General features: G+C 51.6%; 1 protein-coding gene across 1 annotated transcript in view; it reads right to left on the bottom strand.

Annotated features, from left to right (window-relative positions):
- Positions 1-5,120: 5,120 nt before the first annotated feature.
- The window catches only part of GluClalpha (glycine receptor alpha 1), a gene marked incomplete at its 5' end in the record, with an annotated part of 45,456 nt that continues 26,188 nt past the window's right edge, over positions 5,121-24,388 (bottom strand). The window contains 2 exon segments of the mRNA XM_037233374.1: positions 5,121-7,494; positions 12,914-13,020. Coding sequence (XP_037089269.1) covers positions 7,371-7,494; positions 12,914-13,020 — 231 coding nt within the window.

Genomic DNA, 24,388 nt, shown 5'->3' with positions numbered 1-24,388 from the left:
TTTTCGCATTCGGACATGTGCTGATTGAAGCGCCATGTCCTCAAAAACCTGAGCCGTAAACAAAGTAGACACCGCAGTTACGTCGATGACATATGTGCTGAAACCAGAGACGAGGCCCACCTTCACCAACTGCGGGTCGTAGTGCAGCGGCAATCGTCATGACTATTACAACTGACCTGATTGTCAACACCAAAATTAAAAAACCCGATGACATATTGAAAACAACGAAGGATTTGATTGCACCAAGCGAGCAAACGCGCGAGAAGCCTATTCACGTTTGCACGGCAGCATTGACGTGGTAAAGGACTTTGGATTAATGTTGGTGCATGGGGCTTCTGATCTGTTCCGGACATCAGCAGTGTTATGAAACATCATCATCAGAGTTGCAGTGTTATGAAACCTTAGAAATACACGTCGGTTTTATCAAAATCGGAAATCGAGCGGGCTTGCGGTTCTTTCTCTCCTATGTCTGAGAGATAATAACAATCAGCTCAACGTCATTCGAACATTCCCCTTGGGCCAGAAGCCGAATGCGAGCTCTATCGCACCGAGCCTACGGAGAGAACTCACAGGCTCCTGCGCCATTTCCAGACATCCCACCGCCCGTCTTCAAGAGCTCACTATTCGGACGGCGGCTCTCCAATCACCCCCCACCTCCGGTCGGGGCAGGAGCCCTCTCCTCTGCCTCATCAACCGGCGGCGAGCCGGACGCCAGTCGCGGCGGCCAGATCGGCTGGGAGGAGGGGGGGAGGCTGGAGGGGGGTCACGTGCCGGTCAATCACCCGCCGTCCGACTGTCGGCCACCGAGCAGCCATCGACGCCGCTCGTCACGCGCCCAACTGTCCCATCAGAGCCGGCGTCTGAGGCGTTAGACGTCAGAGGTCCGCTCACGACAGATGGGGCTGGTGGTGGACCAGTCAGCACACCGGCGTCGGCGCTGCCCCCCCTCCGCCAGCAGGTCCGCTCAGGGCAGGCCCGGTAGAACACATCGGAAGGCGACTCCCCGAATGAACCCCGTGGGATCACTTCCTCCAGATCACCTCCCATCTGAATCTCTCGCATCTGATTGCCTACGGATAGAGCCCCCCCCCCCCCCCCCGTTAGAACATTCGGCAGTGCTCCCGTTATATCACAGCGCTGCTGTCCAGGCTGCAGGCCACGGCAGCCGCCTGTGATCCGCCGATAGGAGTCATCTACTCAAAGCAGAACTCGTCTCCACGACATTTGCGAAGCCCCTGGCTAGTGATGCAGGATAGGCTTTCGGTGCATGCCGGCAGGCGCTGTAAAGGTCCAGGCCCCGGCTGGTGTCACCGGTCCAACAGACGTCGAGTGCTCGGTTTTCAGTTCAAACTACCCGGCAAATGTGTTGCTGCACTTCTTCCGTTTTTGCGCCGTTCCGTTTGTTTCTCCGATTGGTTCCAGCACTCACGCTGTGTTTCATATGGAAAACGAAAAGCATCAGGTTATAGGTTGCCCAGGTCGCGCGAACCAGTCATCAACAGTCTTTTGCGCATCACGGTGTTCAACTGGCATTGGTGGTGTAGCGGAAGATATCTGGCAAAATACTACAGACAGGCAGAGCGATGAAAAACATACCGAACGATGGAAAACAAATGCCAGGCAGGCAGTCGATGTTTATGATATCCAACGGGTCCAGTATTCGTTAAGGAGCTGACCTGAGGCTGCCTGTGGAGTTATGGCACAACCTGGGTGTACATTTCCGCTAGTCACGATAACGTGATCTTGATCTCGTGTTAGCGGGCAGGCACCGACAACCGAACCGCGCCGTGCCCCGGCTCCGGCTCCCCGAGCCTGGGTGCTGCGCGACCACCGCCGCCGTCGCCGCCAATGAAGCAGCCTCGTCCCAATGCGACACTGCAGGGATCGCGCCAGTTTGGCCTCCAAACGGGCCAGCGCGCCACATGCGCTCCGGTGGTCCGCATCCCCGCTGTATTCATTCGCAGGCGGCGCCGCAGAATTAAAAAAAAAACTTGAGACGAGCTGGAGAAAAGACCGGCTCACTGCCTGGGCCACGTGTTTGCGCGGCAGATCTGTCAGGGATCTCCTGAGTGGCGGAGCGGAAGAAAAGGAGGGCGCTGCTAGCTTTGTAAGGCGTGGGAATCGGATCAGCTGTGGCCTTTGGTGGGAGGATGTAGATGGGGAGGAGGGGGGGGGGGGGGGGCTGGCTGGCTACGGCACTGGGGCTAGATGGTCCGTTTTATGAAAGCGTACCGCATGTAGAGGCCCTACGCATACTGAAACATTTCGGAACTTGAGCGTGTGTGTTCGTAATTTTGGGCTTTCTAATAGAAATTCCTGGACTCGTAGTTTTGAATGCTTCTTAAACGCCAGCAGCCTGCTTGCTGTTACACCGTGAAAACGAATGGCCCAAAATAGCCCCCGCCGGTTGGGGAAGGGCGTCACCCTGGCTGCTTTTCAGGGAGCCTGGGAAACGGCACACGGCAGCGTCGTGAAATTTGGTGTTAGGAAGGCATTCATTTCTAGGGGATGTTTAACAGGCGAAAAATTGGCCAACTGTCATTTCAGATCACTCATCTCGGAAACCTTGCAGACCATCTTGCGATAGACGTGGCCTCAGGCTGTACGGTGGTAGTAAATGACGATTTGGGGGATGCCATAAGCATATGTAAAGTGATGGCATGCTCCGCGTACGTACGCTAATTTGGGTGGGCTGAAGGTATGTCATGGCCACGCAGGCTAATTGCATGTAATTGCGTTGTTCGACCGGTTTTCGTTCGGTTTTAAAGCATCATGTAACATCTAATTCAGCTTTTAATTTGGTTTGAAAATAACATAATCTGTTTCATAAAACGGAATCCTGTACATTTGGTTCCAAATTTAAAGTTGGTCCGACGTTTTAAATCAACGGCTTGATCCAAAGGGCGTCAAACGGCACGTATTGTTAGTCTGAAAATGCCAACCCATCTACAGATTTCTGTTTGGGCTCATCTCAGAGTTTAACTGGGGACCTTTCTTCCTTACCTTACCTTCCTTCCTATACCTGCCACACATCATATGCATACCATGCATATAATATATCAGTAGAATCTCCGCCACCCGGCAAAAGTTAAAATCACAATGTTCAAACACCGATCTTATGCAATCATGCTGTAAGCAGGTGTTTGGCCGTTCGAAATGTATTGCATGGGGCAAATTGAGCCATTGCCACGAAATAAAGAAAACCCGGAACCGAGTGAAACAAACAAATCGCGGTTGAAAAAGGCCACAAAACAGTGCTAATAGCCTGCTAGTAGTAAAGGTTGGGCCATTCTAGGTGTCATGGGCACCTAGGAATTCAGCGTGCCACTCGCCAGTGGAAACAGGTAGCGACGTAAAGATCAGAAACCACCGCACTTGGGTGAAAATCTGCCCTGCGCCATCAAAGTTCACGGCAAACTTCTCACTTTCTTCGGCTGGACAAGCAAGGTGATGTCTGAGAGGAATATATTCGTTCTCATGAAGAACCGTCTTCAGTGGAAATGATGGTCATATTAAACGAAAAAGCTCGATGGAATGGAACCGGGCCCTTTAAAATGCATGCAAATGCACGGTACCCTAGACTATGTCCGCTTTCACGAGACTTGAGTTAGTCAAGCGACCTGCTGGTGGGGGCGGTTAGCCACTCACTCACAAATATCATAGCTTAAAAACTGGCAGACGACGCCATTGTTCACATGAAGCGATGTCATTCATAAATTTGAGTTGATTTATCTTTGCGGTAGTATTGACCGAAGTCCCATATTCCTAACAAAACGCTACTGTTTTAGATATTTTTAAGAAGCATGCCTCTCGTCTTGAGCCTCCGGCGTACAGGTCTCAGTCAAATAAAGGTTTCAGCGACCTGTATGTGGGGGAGGTTCAAAAACAGAGCATTGGCTGCCTCCCGATCGATTTCTGGCGTCCCCACTAGAAAAACGGAATAAGCTCTCGCAAACGCAGATTTGGGCATCCTCCTCCACATGACATTTCTAAACATGGCTTCAAAATACCTTGCGCAGCCATCATGGAATCTGCGGAACTCACGCCCGTCGATTTAGATATATGTGATATTACGTAAGGGTTATGTCCGGTTCCTGAACTGGACCGTTTTTAGCTCTGACTTGAATAATGCAATCTTCAACGCACCATGTGCTTTAAGTAATGCGTCCCAAAGTGCTACTTTTTGTTCGTGTCAACCTTCCTTCCCAATGGTGTTGCATACACCCAAGGAGCACTCTGAGGTCATTATAATTCACTAAGTTTATATTTAGTTTGCCTGATGGAAAATAATGGTTCAGTGCTACAGCTCGTCCTCCTAATCCGCCAATGGGCCTGCCTATGTTCCTGCCTACTCGTAAGCTTGCTTGCAGACGAAAATCCATGAAAGGCAATTCTTCTATGCTGATGCTTGGGCCTAACTTTTTGCACTTTTTACCCTTAAAGCCTAAGCTGTTTGTTGTACCCCCTGCTTTACTTGTCAGCGTCACCCCGTGACAGGTCACGATCACTATAGATTAAAAGGCCGTTATCATTAAGGCAATGACGTGTTGCCAGGTGATTTAATAACACCCTCTTCTTGCCCTCAGATAAATGCCTGCATCAATATTCGGGTCCGGTTCCAAGCCTGGGGTCACTTCGATGTCCATAGTTTAACGAACAACTCAGTAAGGTACGTTGCCTATCCGCAGTGCGTGACAACGGATCCTAAGAACAGGAGACGGACGCCTCATGTCTTCTTGCGTTCCAGGGGAAGGGCAATGCGAACACGAGCGTTATTACGGTGAGTCAAATGAGATGGCATTGTACATCCGGTTCGCCTCAATTTCCAGGGCACCTGGTGAGAGGAAACGCTTAGCAATCGCAAGTCTTGTAATAGGCAAATCACGGTCCTTCAGACTTCTCCCGCCAGGGAAGACATCTCTTCTGTATCGTTGTGTAAAGTATATGCTGTTTTAAGGAGGAAAGCTGCCGGCTGGGCTCCAGACCTGGACAGCCACAGCCGGCGTCCGCACATACCGGCCTGTGCAAGGCTGGGCCCAGTGGATCTGCTCCGCGTGCCGCCACGCCGCCAAAACGGGACGATGTCAACTGCCGCGGCGCTGCTTTCGGCAGCAAACGCCTGCACTGGAACCGTTTTATTAAAATTATCGCGCGCTGCCGTCAACCTGTACAGCTCTGATCGTGACCAGATACAAAACGTCGACACGTCGACATGGCACGCGTCTGGCCTCGCTTGCCCGCGGAAACCATGGCAACACTTCCGAGCGACAGGCTCTGGTGATTTCGATCAGCACAACACAACGGCGCACGTGGGTTAATAAGCGCAGTAACAGAGGCGTGATTGCGTAACACTTCGGCCGTGCCACTACGGGCTCACGCAGACTGATATGATAAAGCGAGTAGAACACCGAGATATTGAGCCCTAAAAATTCCACTCAGTCCGCTCCACCCATTAACGCCACGGTCGGTCACGAAGAGACACTGGTCTTCTCAGGAGCTGTGCAAGTCTGGCTGTCAAGACAGACCGACTCGGATCCCGTGGGCAGATGAACGGAATTCGTCGTCACTGATAGCTATGCACATTTTTACTGATAAAAAGCATCAAGTGGCTTAAGCACATAATAGAAAGTACTCAGTAGCTACATATGGACATCTGTATATGTTAAAGACCGTACCTATCTAAATCATTCCAGCAGATACGTGGATCTAAGATGGGACATGGTTCGGTACACAGTGTCTCATGTTTAAAAGGCAGGTGGGCGTGCCAACCCTCGCTGAACTAAAAATTACGAGCTTGAGTTTTCTTGGGGCTGAGTTTTTCTTTTGCTCCGGTCATCAATCAATTAGATCAGCATACTGGAATGTTCTATTCGAAAATTTTGCTTTGCATATCCTACCACTTTGCTCGAATGTTCTGATCTGTCTGTTCGTGTCCCTATAAAGCGATGTCAGCCGTGATAGGCTCGTTGCGGCATTGTTAGCTGCTTTGTGGATTGATAGCATATGAGGTCAAAGATGGAGACCATTGCCGAAAATCAGCATAAGAAATCAGGTACTTAAACGCCCTATGTATGAGTTGGACAGCATAGAAGGAGCTGGAGCGGCAAAATTATTTTCAAGTAGGTGTGTGGAAAGTTATGGCATTGCTCTATGGCTCTTCAGAATTCTTTTCTTTTGCCAGCCGCCCGGGCTTTACGCTGCAAAATGTCTGCTAAATGTTTTTTTTCTCTCTCAATATGGACCCATGGAAGTGTGGTTCATGAGCGGTGTAACAACGCTGCGTTACGGTTCACTCTCGTCAGGACTTATACCCAAGTCAATAGATGCTGAGTGCCCAATGTTATCTCGTCAGCCAGATAGATTAAAATCGACTGTTAAGTGCGTCAAAACAATTTCCTAGATGTTTGCGTCGTCTGTAAAGAGGGCGCTCGAATATTCGCGTGAATCTAATTTCCTTTTGATTTGGAATATGCACCGGACCCCAATGTTCGGTAGCGTACCTACGCCAGTCCTTTGAATGAGAATGCTCAGGTCTTAATGTTTACGTTTCGTCGTCACCCAGCCGGCTGCGAAGCACTTTTAACTTAAATAATCGTGGCAGGAGCAGGCTGCCGCTCCGCGCGATTGTCTGTTTCTGAGCTGAAATCATGCGGTATCACGTTGGGCGACCACGGTCACTCACAACTGCGGGTTCGTGAATAACAACGTCTCAACGCGGCCACTTAGGTTGGGATCGTAGTCAACGTTCCTTCGCATTCTCAACCCAAGTTCAACTTACTGACACCAGTGTGAGCATGCCAAAGGGAAAGCCAGCCGTGGGAAATCATGCACGTTCGTTCGACACTTGATCGAGCAGCGAGCAGTACAGCACTGCTCGTCGGAGACGCGCACCCAGCTCATTCGTCGCCACGGTCATCTCTACCAATGGATGAACGTTTAGCCGGCGGTAAATGACGTGTCACTTGTGTCTCGTCCTGATTGTTCATGCCTTGTCGTTACTAGCGGGCCCTCTTGCACGAGTCCAGGACCTCAGCCTCAAGCACTACACTGGCATCGATTGTCACTGACACTCTCGATACACTCACCATGCCCGCGTATTCACACATCACTCTCGCACACTGAAAAATTCACAGACGACTGCGGGATGCTCGCGGCTTTCGATCGCATCTGTTCGGGTGCGCTACGGTCACGTCCCACGAGCACGAGCGATGCCGTCGCGGCACAGTCGCACCCTGCGATTTCCACCGGCAGGATAGCCACCCTTTTCTAGAACACTTGTCTTGCTGTCGCCATCTCTCAGCTGCGCTGGACTGGCGCAGGGTTCTGCGCGCTCGCCCAGCTCCCTTCGAGATCGATGTTCACCTCAGTGTCTACAGGTTGTCGTCACCGTCCTGGAAGATGTAGGTGGACCAGTAGACTAGGTTGAAGAACGCAAAAACCAGTGGAAACGTGATCCTGGCAATGACGTCAATCCTTTTTGAGCGTGTGGGAAACCTGTGAAGGAAGGTACTGTCAGTCAAACTGCTGAGGCATAGAGAGGCGTTTCGGCGCCACCTATGTGCGTGTGTGTGGCCAGTGCCAGTGATAGCAATGTATGTATACAATGTTGTGAAAGGTCGCTTCAAGAAGGGCAACTGATTGAGACGCAAAGTGCCTGCTCAAAAGGCTTTTTGGTGCCGTATTGCGAAGCACTCGAAAAATAATTCCCAAGAAGCTGTGGCACCAACACCAAAAGGCCGACAGCTTTCTTGTCTGCCTTGTTCTGCGCAGCGCGAGCTGACTCGATAAGGCCAAGTGATGATGAATATAACATGCTACGATGGCTCACCCTGCATGCCGTTTGAAAGCACGCCATCAATGCTGAGATATATATAGGACTAGTTATAATTTAGTGGGCTCCACGCACGTGTTTCCTAGCAGCGCGTGATTTCTTAGGCGAATTGTTTGGAATTTGAAATGCTGAGAATCGTATAGAGTGTAAGAACATTAAAACGCTTTAAAGAAGTATTTTGAAAAGTTTGAACAGTTGAGCGACATACATAGTGCGACGGAACGAGGAACAAGGCACTCCTTCCTGGCTGACGTAGCCGTTCAGGCATGGATTCAATGAGATAAATAGAGCCATTTCCCCAGTGACAAAACCTGCTTGTCCTTCATCAAGTCTAAGCACTAAAGAGCTCCGTATTGCACCGTTTTGTGGACGTAATCGCGCACCAAGCGGCCCCGGTGGCCCCACCATTGGTGCTGCTCCGTATTGCACGGTTTTGTAGACGTAATCGCGTACCTCCAAGCGGCCACTCCGTGGGCCCACCATTGGTGCTGTCGGAACCCGGTCCCATTCCCGCCAAACCCCGTATTGCCCCGCGCACGCTATGTCTCTCAGCCCAATTTCCAACGCGGCTCTCAGCGATACAAATCAAACAGGTTCAGGAGTCGGTTCAGCAGCGTGTTCGTCCTCTGGTCGGATTCCAAGTGAGCCGGGAAGGAGGCGCCTCGCGCCAGATAAGACGCAACCAGGGCCGGGCGATGACAAATACCCCATTCTCCCTCCTCCCCCCCCCCCCCCCCAACGTCGTTTAGCCGGCGGCAAATGACGTGTCACAGCTGTCGCGTCCTAATTGGTGATGCCCTGTCGTCACCAGCGTGCCCCTGGCGCCGGGCCAGTGCCCCGGCATACGGACTGAAGCATTATCCGCCAGCGTCGATCATCGACAAGGGCACGGAAATGGTCACCAATCGGCGGGCTGTCACTGATGTATGACGCTGAGCCATCCCGGCCGCGACAAATGGTCGGCGACCACCGCTGAGCACGGCGCGATGCTCTATGGTCGAACCGAGCACGGTGACGACGAAGCGACAAGAGCCGACACAGGCTACCGGCACACCACTGTGTGCAGGAAATTTTTAGCCCCAGAACGGACAGCTTGAGATGATTGCAATAACCTTTGGAACTCAGGGCCATGCCAAACGGAACTTGTCGGAAGTGCCCTGATAGTGCCACCCAGGCTGTTTAATCTTAATGCAGAGGGTGATTCTCCACATTTGCGCCGCGTGGAGCCAGGCAGGCGCGCGGAGGGTTTGGCGCAGCGCAGCGCCCGCACACCAGAGGCAGGAAGTTCAAGGGACTGTTTCACATTTGCAGATATTGAGGCAAACATTAAATATGATGGAAAAGCTCGCTTGTGACTTTTTATGCCTTAAATACAAAAGATTGCTCTGATTAACAAAATTTCACTTTTAGTAAAGAAGCTCATCATTGCGTCATCGTTTGTCTTTGCTACTGCTCGTCGCTATCCCAGACTGGTCGTATCAGAGTTTTCACTGAAACATACAGCGTGTCTGAGTTGTGGTGCTTCCTCATACTAGCACCCCATCATCCTCAAGTTCGTCATACTTGAAGTTGCCCCAAAAATGTCTGTTTTTTATCATAAAATGTTTTTTTGTGATCGAGACAGGCAAGCAGCAGTTCGATTTGGCGTCGTCAATTGCGTTCTATCGCATGGGCTATGGGAACTGAATCACCGCAAACATGAATATTTCAGTAACCATACTTTTCTTGACTATGAGCACAGGACAGTCAATGAGGTGGGGTTTCTGTGACGTTTCTGTGTCGTGCATGTCTGAGTGACCTTCAAATTGACGACACGAAAAAGGCTACGCAAGTTCGCGTGCGTCAAGCTCAGAATCAAGATGGCTTTAGGTCTTATGTCGCAGGGCTTTGAACTGCAGGGAATTGTCCTAAAATGTCTATCTCAGTTCAAAACCCCATACAAACGTAACCCAGGCCTTTTAAACAGGGACGTTAGGCCGATTTCTTTCCAATGTCGATATTTGTCAAGGCGAAGGAAAGCAGGTACCGAGATACGGTACAAATGGCGCCGAGCTAGACATTCACGCCTGATCCTTTTAGCTGTGGTAACGAGCTGGTCAGATCAATACCCAGTCAGCCAAACATCGGAGCTGTGGTCACGAGCTGGTCAGATCAATACCCAGTCAGCCAAACATCGGAGCTGTGGTCACGAGCTGGTCAGATCAATACCCAGTCAGCCAAACATCGGAGCTGTGGTCACGAGCTGGTCAGATCAATACCCAGTCAGCCAAACATCGGAGCTGTGGTCACGAGCTGGTCAGATCAATACCCAGTCAGCCAAACATCGGAGCTGTGGTCACGAGCTGGTCAGATCAATACCCAGTCAGCCAAACATCGGAGCTGTGGTCACGAGCTGGTCAGATCAATACCCAGTCAGCCAAACATCGGAACTGTGGTCACGAGCTGGTCAGATCAATACCCAGTCAGCCAGACATCGGAGCTGTGGTCACGAGCTGGTCAGATCAATACCCAGTCAGCCAAACATCGGAGCTGTGGTCACGAGCTGGTCAGATCAATACCCAGTCAGCCAGACATCGGAGCTGTGGTCACGAGCTGGTCAGATCAATACCCAGTCAGCCAGACATCGGAACTGTGGTCACGAGCTGGTCAGATCAATACCCAGTCAGCCAAACATCGGAGCTGTGGTCACGAGCTGGTCAGATCAATACGCAGTCAGCCAGACATCGGAGCTGTGGTCACGAGCTGGTCAGATGAATACCCAGCCAGCCAAACATCGGAGCTGTGGTCACGAGCTGGTCAGATCAATACCCAGCCAGCCAAACATCGGAGCTGTGGTCACGAGCTGGTCAGATCAATACACAGTCAGCCAAACATCGGAGCTGTGGTCACGAGCTGGTCAGATCAATACCCAGTCAGCCAGACATCGGGGCTGTGGTCACGAGCTGGTCAGATCAATACGCAGTCAGCCAGACATCGGAGCTGTGGTCACGAGCTGGTCAGATCAATACGCAGTCAGCCAAACATCGGAGCTGTGGTCACGAGCTGGTCAGATCAATACGTAGTCAGCCAGACATCGGAGCTCATTGAGAGAGCGAAAAACGGGCCCTGCATGGAACTGAACTGGTCCAAGTACGAATGCTTCGTACTGATTTGGATGTGAGCCCATCTATCAGCGACAACACTGCAAATGGTTCCGGTCAGCCTGAAAGACCACAGTTTGGCTAAAAGCAGTCATTTCTGGGTGCGTCGGCCTCGAGCGAAACAAATGGCAGGCTTTGCCAGCCATCAGACGGCAAGCATCTGCAGCACTTCAGCACAGAACACAGGAGGGCAAACTTTGAGTTAAAAATGGACGGTCGACGATTCTAACGCGACACGCCAATGGATCATTACGTCTGCGCAAATCACTGCCTGCGTCGCTGCTCGCGGGCGCAAAAAAGGTCCTGTATTGATCACGGACAGATGGGGTCGGAGGGTGGAGCTGTTGGGTAATCAGACTGTGTGGGAGCAAGTCACCTCGCGCCCCATGGGGCGCAGGCAGGTCAATGCAGTGGTCAGCGCCCACCGGGCCTGAAAAGGCTGACTAGCCGACCCTGCAGTGCACACCCGAAATACAGCAGGCCTCAATGGAGCAAGGGAAAGCGCGTATTTGGTCTGGGACCGTGCCCGTCTCGTCTTCCGGGATGAGCAGCTCTCGCCTGAGCGCTGAACAATTCACCGCAAACCACAACAAACCACCGCCGGAAGACGGCCAATTCATAACCACCGCCGGAAGACGGCCAATTCATAACCACCGCCGGAAGACGGCCAATTCATAACCACCGCCGGAAGACGGCCAATTCATAACCACCGCGGGAAGACGGCCAATTCATAACCACCGCCGGAAGACGGCCAATTCATAACCACCGCCGGAAGACGGCCAATTCGTAACCACCGCCGGAAGACGGCCAATTAAGATCGATGACCACGAGCACGCTCTCGCGGCGAGCGGAATAATATATTGAGTCATTTGGTACCCTCGCCAGGGTGCAGCATCGTGGAACCCTTCCTTAGCAGACGATAAATGGACACTAACAGACTCCCTCTCTCGCCGTCAGTGGGCTTTCCGACACGGACTGAGGTGCACTGGACTTCTGGTGCCTCCGCTTTAACGTAACTGCGCATGCTTACTCACAGGACTCATAACTGATCAAGTTAACCCTGCTTCTTTTATGTTCTAATGCACAAATGGCGTCCTATCCGTTCAAGAAGTGCCTGCAGGTCTTGTCGATGGCTCCAAAGAACAGCCACTTCTTCACGATTGGCTTAGCTAGGACAGGCCGGACTGCCGAAGCCCTTTTCAATCTCGTATTTTTCCCATCGCCATTCAGGGTGGGTGGCCGGTTTCCGTCGCAGCCGACATGTCACCGTTTCATCGGAGCCCCGGTCACACGCGCGGCTTCCGGCTGTCGGGGTCGTCGGGGCCGTCGGGGCTGTGGCCTGGACGTCGCGTGGGCGGACGGTGGCGCGGCCAGGGACCGGCCCGTCCGGCCGACCGTGCGCCGTCGCATGCCCGTCGGTGCCCATCATTACCAGGCGGCGAGGCCCCCGTCCCCTGACGCAGTTACAGTCGCGCCATGGGCAACCTGCTAGAGCTGGTCGGTTGACGACCATCATGTGTTCACCGCTATGAGCGTTCGCTGTCGTGTGTCCCCACTGGTTTGCTACGTCGTTTCTGTATGGTGGTAACCAAGCGCGCATCGCCATGTTCGTACAGTTTGTTTATTACGCAACGTCGTAAGGGTTGGGGCAGCAGGCGACCCAGGCTACCGACGAGGGGTATACAATGCATCGGGAAAGGCGGTTCGGAAATTCGTTAGCCTGTGTCCGCTGCGAAGAAGCACGTTAAAACAAAGCCAGACGCTAGCGGGCAAGGGCTCAAATACACATTGGCCAAAGAGTTTGGATATCGTTCAAATAGTGGGCGCGGCTCCTGGCAACTGACTCGCCATAGAGCGCCAAATTCGCTGACCTCAAAGGCATGGGATGCAAAACGTCCTCTTACCTTGATCGTAAGATTGGGCGCTGATGCGGAAAACTTACTTTGACAGCCAACTTTGGCAGCAGCCCTGCTTTTTGCCGACTTGCATGTGGATCTCACACTGTCGGGCCTTGTCGAATCTTCTCTCGCCACGATGCATGAGTGGCTTCTGAAAATATGGGATCACAGACTAAGAACAAGCGGACCAGAAATGTGGGTAACTGCCGTGCCTTCAAGCCACAACCAGAAATGGTTATTCACATATACCGATGCAGAAAGGAACATAATAGTACTCAAAAACAATTTGAACTTAACATTGTCTTGGTCCTTTGGCGAAGTATTGACTTTTTGTTTTTCGTGGCTTCGCATTGCCATCGTGCATTGCAGCAAGCCATTTATCATTCTCGTCTGTCTATTCCCGGATTAAAATAGAGCCATAAATCATCCAAGCTCAATTGGTATGTATTCTATTTTGCATAGAGATGCGTCTAGAAGTAGCCGAAATCGTTACACGGTGGGTATGTGGAAAATAGCCTCAACAAGTGATGCCAAGAAAAACAATCTTAATGGAGGCGAGGCAATGAATAAGGAATGAAGACGCACCCATTTGAATGAGCAAAGGTGGCCGTTTAAGTGTTCCAATGATCTCAGACAAGAAACCGTCGCCCAAAACATTTTTCAAGGGTCGAACAGTATTCTGGGTGTGAATAAAAACCAAGTGCAAAGAACAACCATGTGGTGGCACCAAAAATGATTGTGATAGGAAAAGGTAACAACTAAAGCAAATTACAAGCTTGCAAAATCACAGTAACAGAAACATCGGCGTTATTTCGAGAATGTCGTGAGGATGCCAAGAAAAACTGCACAACGACCCTGTCCAACATGTTTAATGAAATAACCCATTATATGTTATAGTCACCCAGCCCGTTGTGTCAGCGTCCCAGCCAACTGATTTTACTCTCTGTACCTTATCTGTACTATATGTACCACTTGCATTATCTTGTAATCCCACTATGTATCATTGTTGGTCTCTATATAATTTATCCTATTTTGCGAGGTACTTTACCTCCATGCGTTCAGAACCAATTATTTTAAATTCCAGGACAGACAAACGGAACCCACGACAGCGCGTGCGCACGCCTTGCCCAGCTTTGAACCCTCATGAGGCGCGCTCACAGCCCAGCGACGCAGGACTCCGCTGGCCCGCGGAGCCGGCCTGCTGCGCCACGTGCTCACGAGGCGCCGGTGTCGCCATCCGACGGCGGGCGCAGGGTCAGGGCTCGCCGGCGGCCGGCCGCGCTCGCCGGCACCGCCCGCGGCCGGCCGGCCGCTCACCAAACACGGCGACAGCGGCCAAACAGCTGATCAGCATCTAACGACAGTATAACGACGGGGGCGTGCGGCGCGCAGGTCGCCCTGCCAACACGGTGCGCCAGCGCGCTGCAGATGGGATGGGGCGGCGCGGGGCACACGCCGCCGCCGGCTAATGGTGGATGGGTCGGAGACGTCGGCGCTGGAATAGCTGGGATAGCGCCCGAGCGACGCACCGGAGTTGGCCGCTAGAAGTGTGCGTTCGTGCGTGGCAGGGGGGAAAAGGACGCATGACGCCCGCCGGTAGTGCCACTGAGAGCATATTTGGAGCGAGTTTTGTGCTTTTGACGTGTCATGTTCGGGTTCTTTTGAGATTTCTTGACTTGTTATTATCGAGGCACGAAACCAGTATTTTGCATTTGCGTTGGAGCGCGCCTTCCCAGCAGCGCTGTTTAGTATTCTCGGGCATTCTCAGCTCAAAAGTTAACTAATATGGTGTGCTATTCATCGTGACAGATCGCTGATCAGCGCGCTCAACTTGATGTTTTTCTTTCCTTCCGGGCAGCCCCTGCCGCACATCAGTCACTCGCGGCTTTTCGGTGTCGTAACGTGGCTTAACAGCGAGTGCCGTCTCCTAGTAAGGGAAGTGACCAGTGTTCGTAAGAAGTGGAGGGATGGGGGGGGGGGGACGGGGCGTTAGGAACGAAAAGTCGTAAAAGGCTCTGAAATACCAAGCCAAGAAGACTAGAGATGAAATGGGAAAATACGCGGCACTGAATGCGAGAGCAGTGCCCAATGGAACGAGCGAATTGTTCTTGCGTTACCGATAAGGCAGAACTGGATGAGGATCACTGGATGTGGAGAACGAGTCACTTAAACTATACCGGGAACATGTCAAAAGGTTTATGTATTGTTTCGCCGAGAGTACGCGACATCGAAATATACATTGTAGGCGTCAAAAATCCTGCATATAAGGGTCTGGGTTCTGGTGTAAACTCAAGCTTTGATGTCGCCACGACTACGGCTGGGGGGGGGGGGCAAATGGAGGATAGGATGTCAAACTTGCCGAGCAATTTAATGGCTCGGTTGTGTTAGAATTGGTGTAGTTCGACCACAAATATCATTGCATTGCCACGCCCATAAATGTAAGAGAAATCTGAACAATTTGTTGAGGGTTAAATGACACACTTGTAGGTTTGCAGGTTGCATTCTTGCAGGTTTTTCTTTTAATTGTTGTTTGCTTTTGCAGAATTTTTGCAGTTTTAGACAATTTGAATGAAAACGACAATAATTTGGGAGGAGCTCTTCCAAAGAGACAGAAAGTTTAACGATGCCCCAAATATTAACTGTCGGTGTTAACTGTATTTTATATATATATATATATATATATATATATACAACTGTATTAACCAAATATTAATATAAACAAATATTAATATTAACTTTCCGCAGGCGCGTTCATCATGTTCAGCTTTCGCGGTTATAAAGTGGTGTCATACGAAGCATGCCTACAAGAGAACACGAACTGTGTTCAAAAATGGGGTGCTCATTCAAGCTGCAGTAGTAATTCGCTACTGCAGAAGCCGGACTCGTGAGCAAGTCTCCATTGCCCCGCGGAACCCCAGGAGGTCTGCAGTGGAACGGCACCGACTCTGATTATCACGTGCAGTCAGCGCCGTCTGCAGACGAGCACTAGCCCGCGGAACCCCAGGAGGTCTGCAGTGGAACGGCGCCGACTCTGATTATCACGTGCAGTCAGAGCCGTCTGCAGACGAGCACTAGCCCGCGGAACCCCAGGAGGTCTGCAGTGGAACGGCGCCGACTCTGATTATCACGTGCAGTCAGCGCCGTCTGCAGACGAGCACTAGCCCGCGGAACCCCAGGAGGTCTGCAGTGGAACGGCGCCGACTCTGATTATCACGTGCAGTCAGAGCCGTCTGCAGACGAGCACTAGGCCCATTCCAGAGTTGGTCTCAGACTTGTGCCAACACACAAACTTGTGCAGCTCGCAAATGACGTCCTAAACATGCGGCAATCGAGGATCATCGCTTTGAAAGACGGCCAGCCCAGCTCCGTTACTGGGATGAAACACTTGCAAGCCGGCCTGACACCCCAGATGTCACTGAGTGCTGGCTTCTATTCAACAAGTATTGAGAGTTAGGCTGCTAAAAGTGCAACTTCTGAGCCGGCAAACTTGCAAAGCGCGGGAAACAAAACAGCGTTCAAGACCGGGCCATCCAACAAAGTTGCCTTGATGCCTTTGCATAGGTATACTGGGCTGTCCAACCAAGAATCACATCAAAGTTTCAATGTTTATTTTATCGGTTCTTTGTGTAGATTCCCACCAAGAAGCCTTCATCTCGACATAGCTGTCCCATGTATGTATTCATGCACTGCCTTCTCTGCATGAATTATCTGTTTACCATGATCAGAAGTCAACATTTCCCCGAAAATAGTTTTGTCCTTTAATTCTTAAATGTGATATTTGTATCCAGTTATGTCCACGTCATAACCGTGGGCTCAAGGTTCAGAAGCATGGCGAGTTATTTCCTTCTGAATGCACTGGAAGTCATTCCCATGGTGATGATCCTATCTTGTCAAAAATCCAGATTTAATTTATTTAGTTGTGTTCTTTGCACAACCCTTGTTGAAATTTTGTCGCGAGATATTCTGGATCCTGCCTAAATTCTAACCTTGGGCTGAAGAAACCTTCAGAATCTCGGATCGTTTCCCAAGCCTTTTTCGGATCAAAATTTTATTCTTACTTTGTCCAAGGAGTCTCCAGGAGCCAGACTCTCTCGAGGCATAGGCACAAGTCTGATCTAAGAGACTAAATAGGTGTCTAAAGACTAATGAGTGCGCGTGCCACTCTGGTCATCATTGCGCTATTATCGAAGAGATATTCACGCATTTCGCAATACTCATGCAATACCCATGGCAGTGGGCTAGGTAGGTCCACTTAAGCGTGCTTTTTTAAGGAAATCGTCTAGAGGGTGTGCTTGTTTACGAATCTGAGATGCAAGGATGCGAGACCCGCAGAATCTAAAGAACTAGCAATCCCAGCTAAACTCATCATGTTATATTGTAACAAATAAAAACTTGCGTCAAAGATGCTCACAAATTAGAAGGCCGCATTTCACACTGGCATCCTGAATTGAGATCTAGGGCGAAGTTTTGCTAAATACGTGGGGAAAATAGCTTGGCAGGAAAAACGATTGGGCATTTCGATGACAAAGATGTTGTATGACTATTCATGACTATTTATGCGCAGCTACAAACTGTTAGCTCACTCATCACATTTGCCGCGAGCTCGAAGCCTGACGATGCGATATGCAGTCGAGTGATGCCACTGGTATCAACTTAATCACACCGGCTCTGGCACTGGGTGCCGTCCAATTGTAGTTACGACCACTTCCAAAGAGTTTTCAAAAGCGCACCTCCACTCCTAAACACCAGGAAAATTGTTGTCGCGCAGCACTACCAGGGCACCAAAGCGAGCTTAACGCGTTAAAATGTCTCCACGTGCGCCACTACCCTGTCTGACATCCGTTACCCAGCCACCTCAGTTTCTCATCTTCCAACTATGGCACCTTCAAATGCCACTTCATCCAGCCCTGTAGGAGTACTTCAACCACTCCTAGGCTGCACATGTCCGACATTTCACGGCCGGGGCAACGCGATTGGACATTTGTCATCGACGATCACCCGAAAATGGGCGTGATATCATCAGTTGTCCGACAGACGGATGCCCTTTGGATGCGATCCAGGTCCGCCGCAAAACGATTCCGTGAGAAAATTGCGAGTCGGCTGCCCCGCATAACGCGGGAGCGGTGCGGCACACCCTATAGGACTTCCGAGACATTCGAGGACTTGCGTCACGTGACCACGCCAAAGTTCCCTCTGCCGTTGGAGCCCGGTCACCCGAGGCTCCCATTCTGATACCCAAGACATTCGAGGACTTGCGTCACGTGACCACGCCAAAGTTCCCTCTGCCGCTGGAGCCCGGTCACCCGAGGCTCCCATTCTGATACCCAAGACATTCGGGGACTTGCGTCACGTGACCACGCCAAAGTTCCCTCTGCCGCTGGAGCCCGGTCACCCGAGGCTCCCATTCTGATACCCAAGACCACGGAGGACTCGGAGAATGCTAGACATCATCAAAGGCTCCATGCAAGGCTCGTCCCTCTGATGACCTCTGTGCTGACCCGCCTGACTAAACCCCACGGAGGCCGTCATCATTGGATGCATTCAGCCGCGCGCCGCACAGTGCGATCACGTACTCCAGCAACGGCCATTACAAATGCATCTGGTACGAGGGTCTCGATCTTCCATATCACAATGCCATGACCAGACGTCCCGCCTGCGCTGCGGCATGAGTACTAACAATCCCGCTGATTAATAAATGGCGGTATCCGCCGGCGGACGGCCAATCATCTGAGTGTCTTCCCCGCTCGAATAGTCTTTCCGATCTGCCAGAGGCGGAGGAGTCCCGGGGGGGGGGGGGGTGCGCCGTGACGTCAGAAGGTGGGGGCGTGTCTGCCTGCGTCGCGTGCCGGCCCGGCCGGCGGCAGCAGCGCCCCGCCGGCCGTTCCCGGGCGCGGGCCGCTGGCCGAGCTTCACTAATCGGCCGCGAGCGCGGCGACTTGGGCGGTTCAGGCCGCATTATCCTGGAGTTGGCGCGGCAAAACACAGCCGTACGGGTCATCCGTCACTGGCGACCGCGCACTCTCGGCTGAAGAGCGCGCCAGCCGGTAAAAACAGCGCGGCGGCGACGCGGACTTGAGATGGACTCAGCTCAGCTCGGGGTCAGGGGCCGGGAGAGGCTCTGCGGGCCTGAAATAGACTCAGACCGGCTCCGGGTCAGGGGCCGGGAGAGACGCTGCGGACCTGAGATAGGCTCAGACCGGCTCCGGGTCAGGGGCCGGGAGAGGCGCCGCGGACCTGAGATAGACTCAGGCGGGCTCCGGGTCAGGGGGTCAGGGGCCGGGAGAGGCTCTGCGGACCTGAGATGGACTCAGACCGGCTTCGAGTCAGGGGCCGGGAGAGGCGCTGCGGACCTGAGATAGACTCAGGCCGGCTCCGGGTCAGGGGCCGGGAGAGGCGACGCAGACCTGAGATGGACTCAGACCGGCTCCGAGTTACAGGCCGGGGGAGGTACCTGGAGAATGGGATGGATTCAGACCAGGTCCAGGTCGGGCACCGGGAGGGCGCCGCGGGCCTGAGATAGACCCAGAACGGCCCCGGGTCAGAGGCTGGGGGAGGTGACGCGAACTCGAAATGGCCTCCGGGTTCCAGAACCAGGGGCGACACCGCGAAATGAAGATGAACTGAGGTCGGCTCCGGGGCCAGGGATCAGACAAGGCCCGAAGGCTAAGGTACAACAGTGGACGGCCTCTCCACCTAGGGATGACCTAGGGTGAGAATGTTGTCGTCAACAATGCGCTGTTGAAATGACGTGGCTTAAAAATATGAGCAACATTTTTGATGGCTGCAGCCGGTTCATGTTTGAAGGCGTGGACCCGGCAATATCTGACAAATTAGCAATATTGACTGCGTCCTTCTCTAGCGTATTAATAAGCTTGTACTTGCACTGTTATATATTCATCGCGTGACAAGCACCACTCGTAAGAACGCGCTGCACACCGGGAAGCAGATCGTGCACAACTGAAGGAAAGTCTTCGCTTTGAAGCCGAGACGGTTGGATTAAAGCCGACAAACAGTTGGACTTGCTTAGCTTTAATTTGATCTAGTCCACCGAAACTACCCTCACTTGACGTAACTTTCCTTCACGCAGTGACAGCACCACTTAAATGACTCACGCGACGGCTAGCGGTCCGACCTGACCAGGCCACCCATTTGGTGAAGTCCCCGGGAGTCGTCCAATAGACGAGCGCCGCTGTCAGTTGGGAATACCGCCGCCTCTGGCTTCATCTCCTCGCGGCGGGCTAACGGTGGCACTCAGGAAGCGCCGGTGGCGGGGGCCCGACGCCTGCGGTCGAGGCACGCGGCGGGGGAGGGGGAGGGGGGGGCGCACCACCGACGCTGGGAGAGGCGCACGTGCCGCGGACAGCGGACAAACAAACCAGCGCCGCCGCGCCGATGGGCAGCCGCCGGGTGTCGGACACGCCACGGCCGCTGCTATTGTGTGCTGCCAGCCGCGCCCGGGAGGCGGCCGGGCCGGGGCGGGGACCCAGTAGCGGCCGGGCCGGGGCGGGGCCGCAGTAGCGGTCGAACTGGGGCAGGGGCGCAGGAGGGTCGCGTGGGGTGGGGTTGCAGTAGCGGCCGGACCGCGGCGGGGCCGCAATAGCGGCCGGGCGAGGGCGCAGGAGGGTCATGTGGGCGGGGGCGCAGGAGTGCCTTGCGGGGGGCGGAGGAGGGTCATGCGGGCGGGGGCGCAGGGGGGTCATGTGGGCGGGGGCGCAGGAGGGTCATGGGGGCGGGGGCGCAGGAGTGTCTTGCGGGGGGCGGTGGAGGGTCATGTGGGCGGGGGCGCAGGAGTGTCTTGCAGGGGCGGAGGAGGGTCGTGCGGGCAGGGGCGCAGGAGGGTCGTGCAGGCAAGTGCGGAGGAGGGTCGTGCGGGCGGGTGCGCAGGAGGGTCGTGCGGGGCGTGTTTGGAGGCTGTTGTGCGACTGAGGATTTACAGTTTTGTGTGGATGACAAGCAATGGGCTTCACGAAGTGGTCTGTGTGTGAAGCACATATCGAAATGGACTGGACCAACTTTGCAAATCTTCAAATTGTATTGTCCTAAAACGAATCAACTTTTGAGCAATTGAAATGCTGTTAATTTCCGTTTGGCCTTCGACCATAACGCTTTAGACTGAAACGCAGTCATAATAGAAGCAACACCATGGGGTATTCGCCCTCCACAGAGCTTGCGTAAAGGTCAAAAGTGTCAAACTTTAACTCCCATTTTTCCCAAGATAAATGCCTTGGGGAAAGAAGAAAACACCCAGCGAATCAGGAGAAAACACCGCCACTTTCTATGTTTTCAACTCAAACACAATTTTATAGTATTTTCGAATAATCTATGCTTTTACGGCAGGGGCCTCATGGCAAGAGCATGGTAGGGTCTCTTGCGACTCTATCTGAAGCGAGGTAACGGAGGGAATGCAGTTAATGCGGACATCAAACACAAGAACGTTTCATCTGTTGTGTCGTGCAGTGCAGGACAATGTTGTGCCATGTTGTGCTCAAGGAGCCCGGGATCATTTTCAAGAATGGCGTTAGTCTACTTTATTTAGTCTGCTTAGGCATTGCTGCGGGAGTGATGCTAGACTTCGCGAAAAGTGTGAAAAGGCCAAGTCCTTTGGACACGCCACACTCGTTCGGTTATGCCATAAGTTGAGCTCTTCCGCAGCGGTCACCGACATAGCCGCCGGCCCGGGAAGACTATTCAGAAAATTAGTAGTAGCGAAGCTGTCAGCTTAAAATCAAGAGCTGACATTTCGTATTAATTTTGTGCTGATGTGGAAGGTGATATGGAGCTGTTAATATGCTACGTTACACTTTGAGAGCAGCTTTTATGGAGCGCTCCCGAAGGACGTAAAGAAAAAGGGAGAGAGGGTCATGGACAGCGTAACGGTTTGCCTAGACCTGGATGCAAATCTTGAACAACTGTTTTAAAAATGTGACCAGAGAGAAGCAGTTCACGTAATCATTCAGCATAATCAGCGAATCGTTCCGTACCCAGGGGTTGCTGGTGGGATTGAAAATATTCAAAAACATGTAACGTAAATCAGAGACAGTTCGTAGTACCATCCTCACATTCGTATGAACAGCGCGTGTGTCGTCTTTAACACGTTCAGATGTGCTGTTGGCATCCACACAAAGTGCCCATAAGGTTCTTAATACCGGGTAGCTCAAAACGTGGGGCTTGGTTGTTTAACATGCGCTCGGGTGGGGGTCAAATTGACACCTTGAAGGTTTTTCCAGAATTGTTTCCGAAAGGCGCGGCGTAGCCGTGCCACATTTTGTAGAGCTGTAGACAATTGAATAGCAAATTGTTTGGCATCAAAAATTTAAATGTACCGTGTAAGGTCGCTGAACTATGACAGGTCAAAGTCAGGTCATGGTTTCAGCGAAGACAATTTCTAGGGAATTCTTCAATCTGATCCAACAGCGGAGTGTTAGACGAAACCATACATCTCCGGGACGCTTTCTCAGGCAACACAACAATTTAATGAGCAGATCACATCGACCTAAGGCCAAGTATGAAGGTCACACCAAGGTCAAAACCAGCCTATTTTGTTGCTCTAGGGCTTGCTGTACGGGATATTTTGTGGTGCCCATTTTGAGTTTATTGATAGCAAGAAAAGCATTATACATCTTCCATGGACTTCTTAGAGGTTAGAATAGGCCATCGACCTAAAATGACCCAGGTCAACATTTAGTCTAATGCAAAACTCAAAGCAATCTTGTATGATTTTGGTCACCTTAACCTTCAAAAGGTCAAACAAGGTCACTGACCTTGAATGAGAACGTGACCTTATGCTTAGAAACGGTGATCTAGGTTCTGGAGACACTTTGAAGACCAACCTGGAACTTGACCTTGTTTGACCTTTTTTACCTGAAGGTCATGACTTAGGAACCTGAAACTATGACCTGAGTGAGTTCACGTACAGGTCAACACACCCTGTAAATTTGGTGTCTCTATCTTTCTTAGTTCCCAAGATCTTAGGAGAAGGGAGTCATATTGACCCCCCCCCCCGAGCGAAGGATATCTAGCCGGCCACCCGGGTGCGTGTTAAAGGTAACTTGTAACTCACCTGTTATATGCTTGGCGATATTTCAGGCCATTCTGTCTGCTGAGTTTCTCACTTCTGTTGTAAACTAAATCACGAACTAGTGGACTCAAGTGTGGTGCTGCATGAAACGTTTGTTGAAATGTAGTTATTCTTCCTAAATAGGTGTTCGCCTGCACGGCAATTTTGTTCAAAACGGAACAGTAGGGAAAAATTATATCTGTCTTCTTGTTGAAGTATTAGCAGGAATGTACGAATGCTCGCATAGCGACGCTTTATGAATACATTTAAACATTTATTTTGTAGCTTTAACTGGCACAACGTAGCCCAACTTACGCTTGCATGCAGACATGCATAAAAACGTACGATGTTTGCATACATGCTGAAATGTCGCTTCTAGGATCGCCTTCCTTCTTTAGGTGGTCGCCTCCTTCACTTCAGCAATGGCTGCTTGGCTTGTTTTACGCAATGTTTCCTTCAAGTATCCACTAGACAGAAATACGGTGCACTCAGGTCTGGGGAGTACCTGTATACCAGCACATTCATTACAGGTCAGCGATCCTTTCCCCCGTGTGCTGCGCAAGCCCGATAGGCGGTACAGCAGCCTGCCCGAGCAGCTGCCCGTTTCGCTTGATGCGCTTGTACCAAAAAGAACTCACATCTGAGTTTTCCCACTAGCGCGTTATGAAATTTGTGACTGCGCGCACCGCATGAACGTAGTAATTAAAAATGGTAGTTAAAGGTCTGTCAAAAATCGACTGCTAGACTTGGGTAGTCCAGCCCTCGGCGTTGAAAATTGGCTATTCAAGATGAAAACGATGAGTTAAAATGTGCTGAAGTTCGGCTTAGTTGAAAATGTATAAAGCCATAACAAGAAGAGAACTTCAGTTTATGTGATTGCGATCAAGCCTCAGCAACTTATTTGCTGGAAAAACATTCATACAAGTCGTGTTAGTTAACCTCCTGGAGTTTTGTTTGTAAGAGACAACGTTCTCATCTGTCAGCGAGAACTGCATACTTACTCCGAGCTGGGAGATATGGTTCAAATATCTCCGAGTGTTCCCTTTGGGATGTTAACAGTTCATGTCTTTTAGAGGATTCAGAAAATCCGGATTTTAAATCACACCAACGTCGGGCGCTGGGTCAATTCCAGATGATAATTCCCAGCGCACCGTTCGCAAATGAGGCAGCTTTATTGAAAAAGTTCGAACTGGGTCCCGCGAAGCGCCGACAGTGACGTGGCAAGCGCAGCAGTAAAACGGAATGGAGGGTAAGCTCGCTCTGTCTGGTGAAAAACTTTGCTTCCGGGCGAGCTCAAACTATTTCAATTTTTCCACGATAAAATATTTCAGCTCCCATAAAGCGAGACGCAGATGTTCCGATCAAAAAGCAAAAAGTAATTTGGAGGTGCTGCGTTTATCTTTACAGCTGTTCACATTCTATACGTTTACTGAGTTGTAATGTTTGTAATGTTCTGTAGTTT

Source organism: Pollicipes pollicipes, unplaced genomic scaffold (genome assembly GCF_011947565.3).
Source record: "Pollicipes pollicipes isolate AB1234 unplaced genomic scaffold, Ppol_2.1 Scaffold_7231;HRSCAF=8579_pilon_pilon_pilon, whole genome shotgun sequence".
Taxonomy (NCBI): domain Eukaryota; kingdom Metazoa; phylum Arthropoda; class Thecostraca; order Pollicipedomorpha; family Pollicipedidae; genus Pollicipes; species Pollicipes pollicipes.
This window is presented reverse-complemented; position numbering and strand designations above follow the sequence as displayed.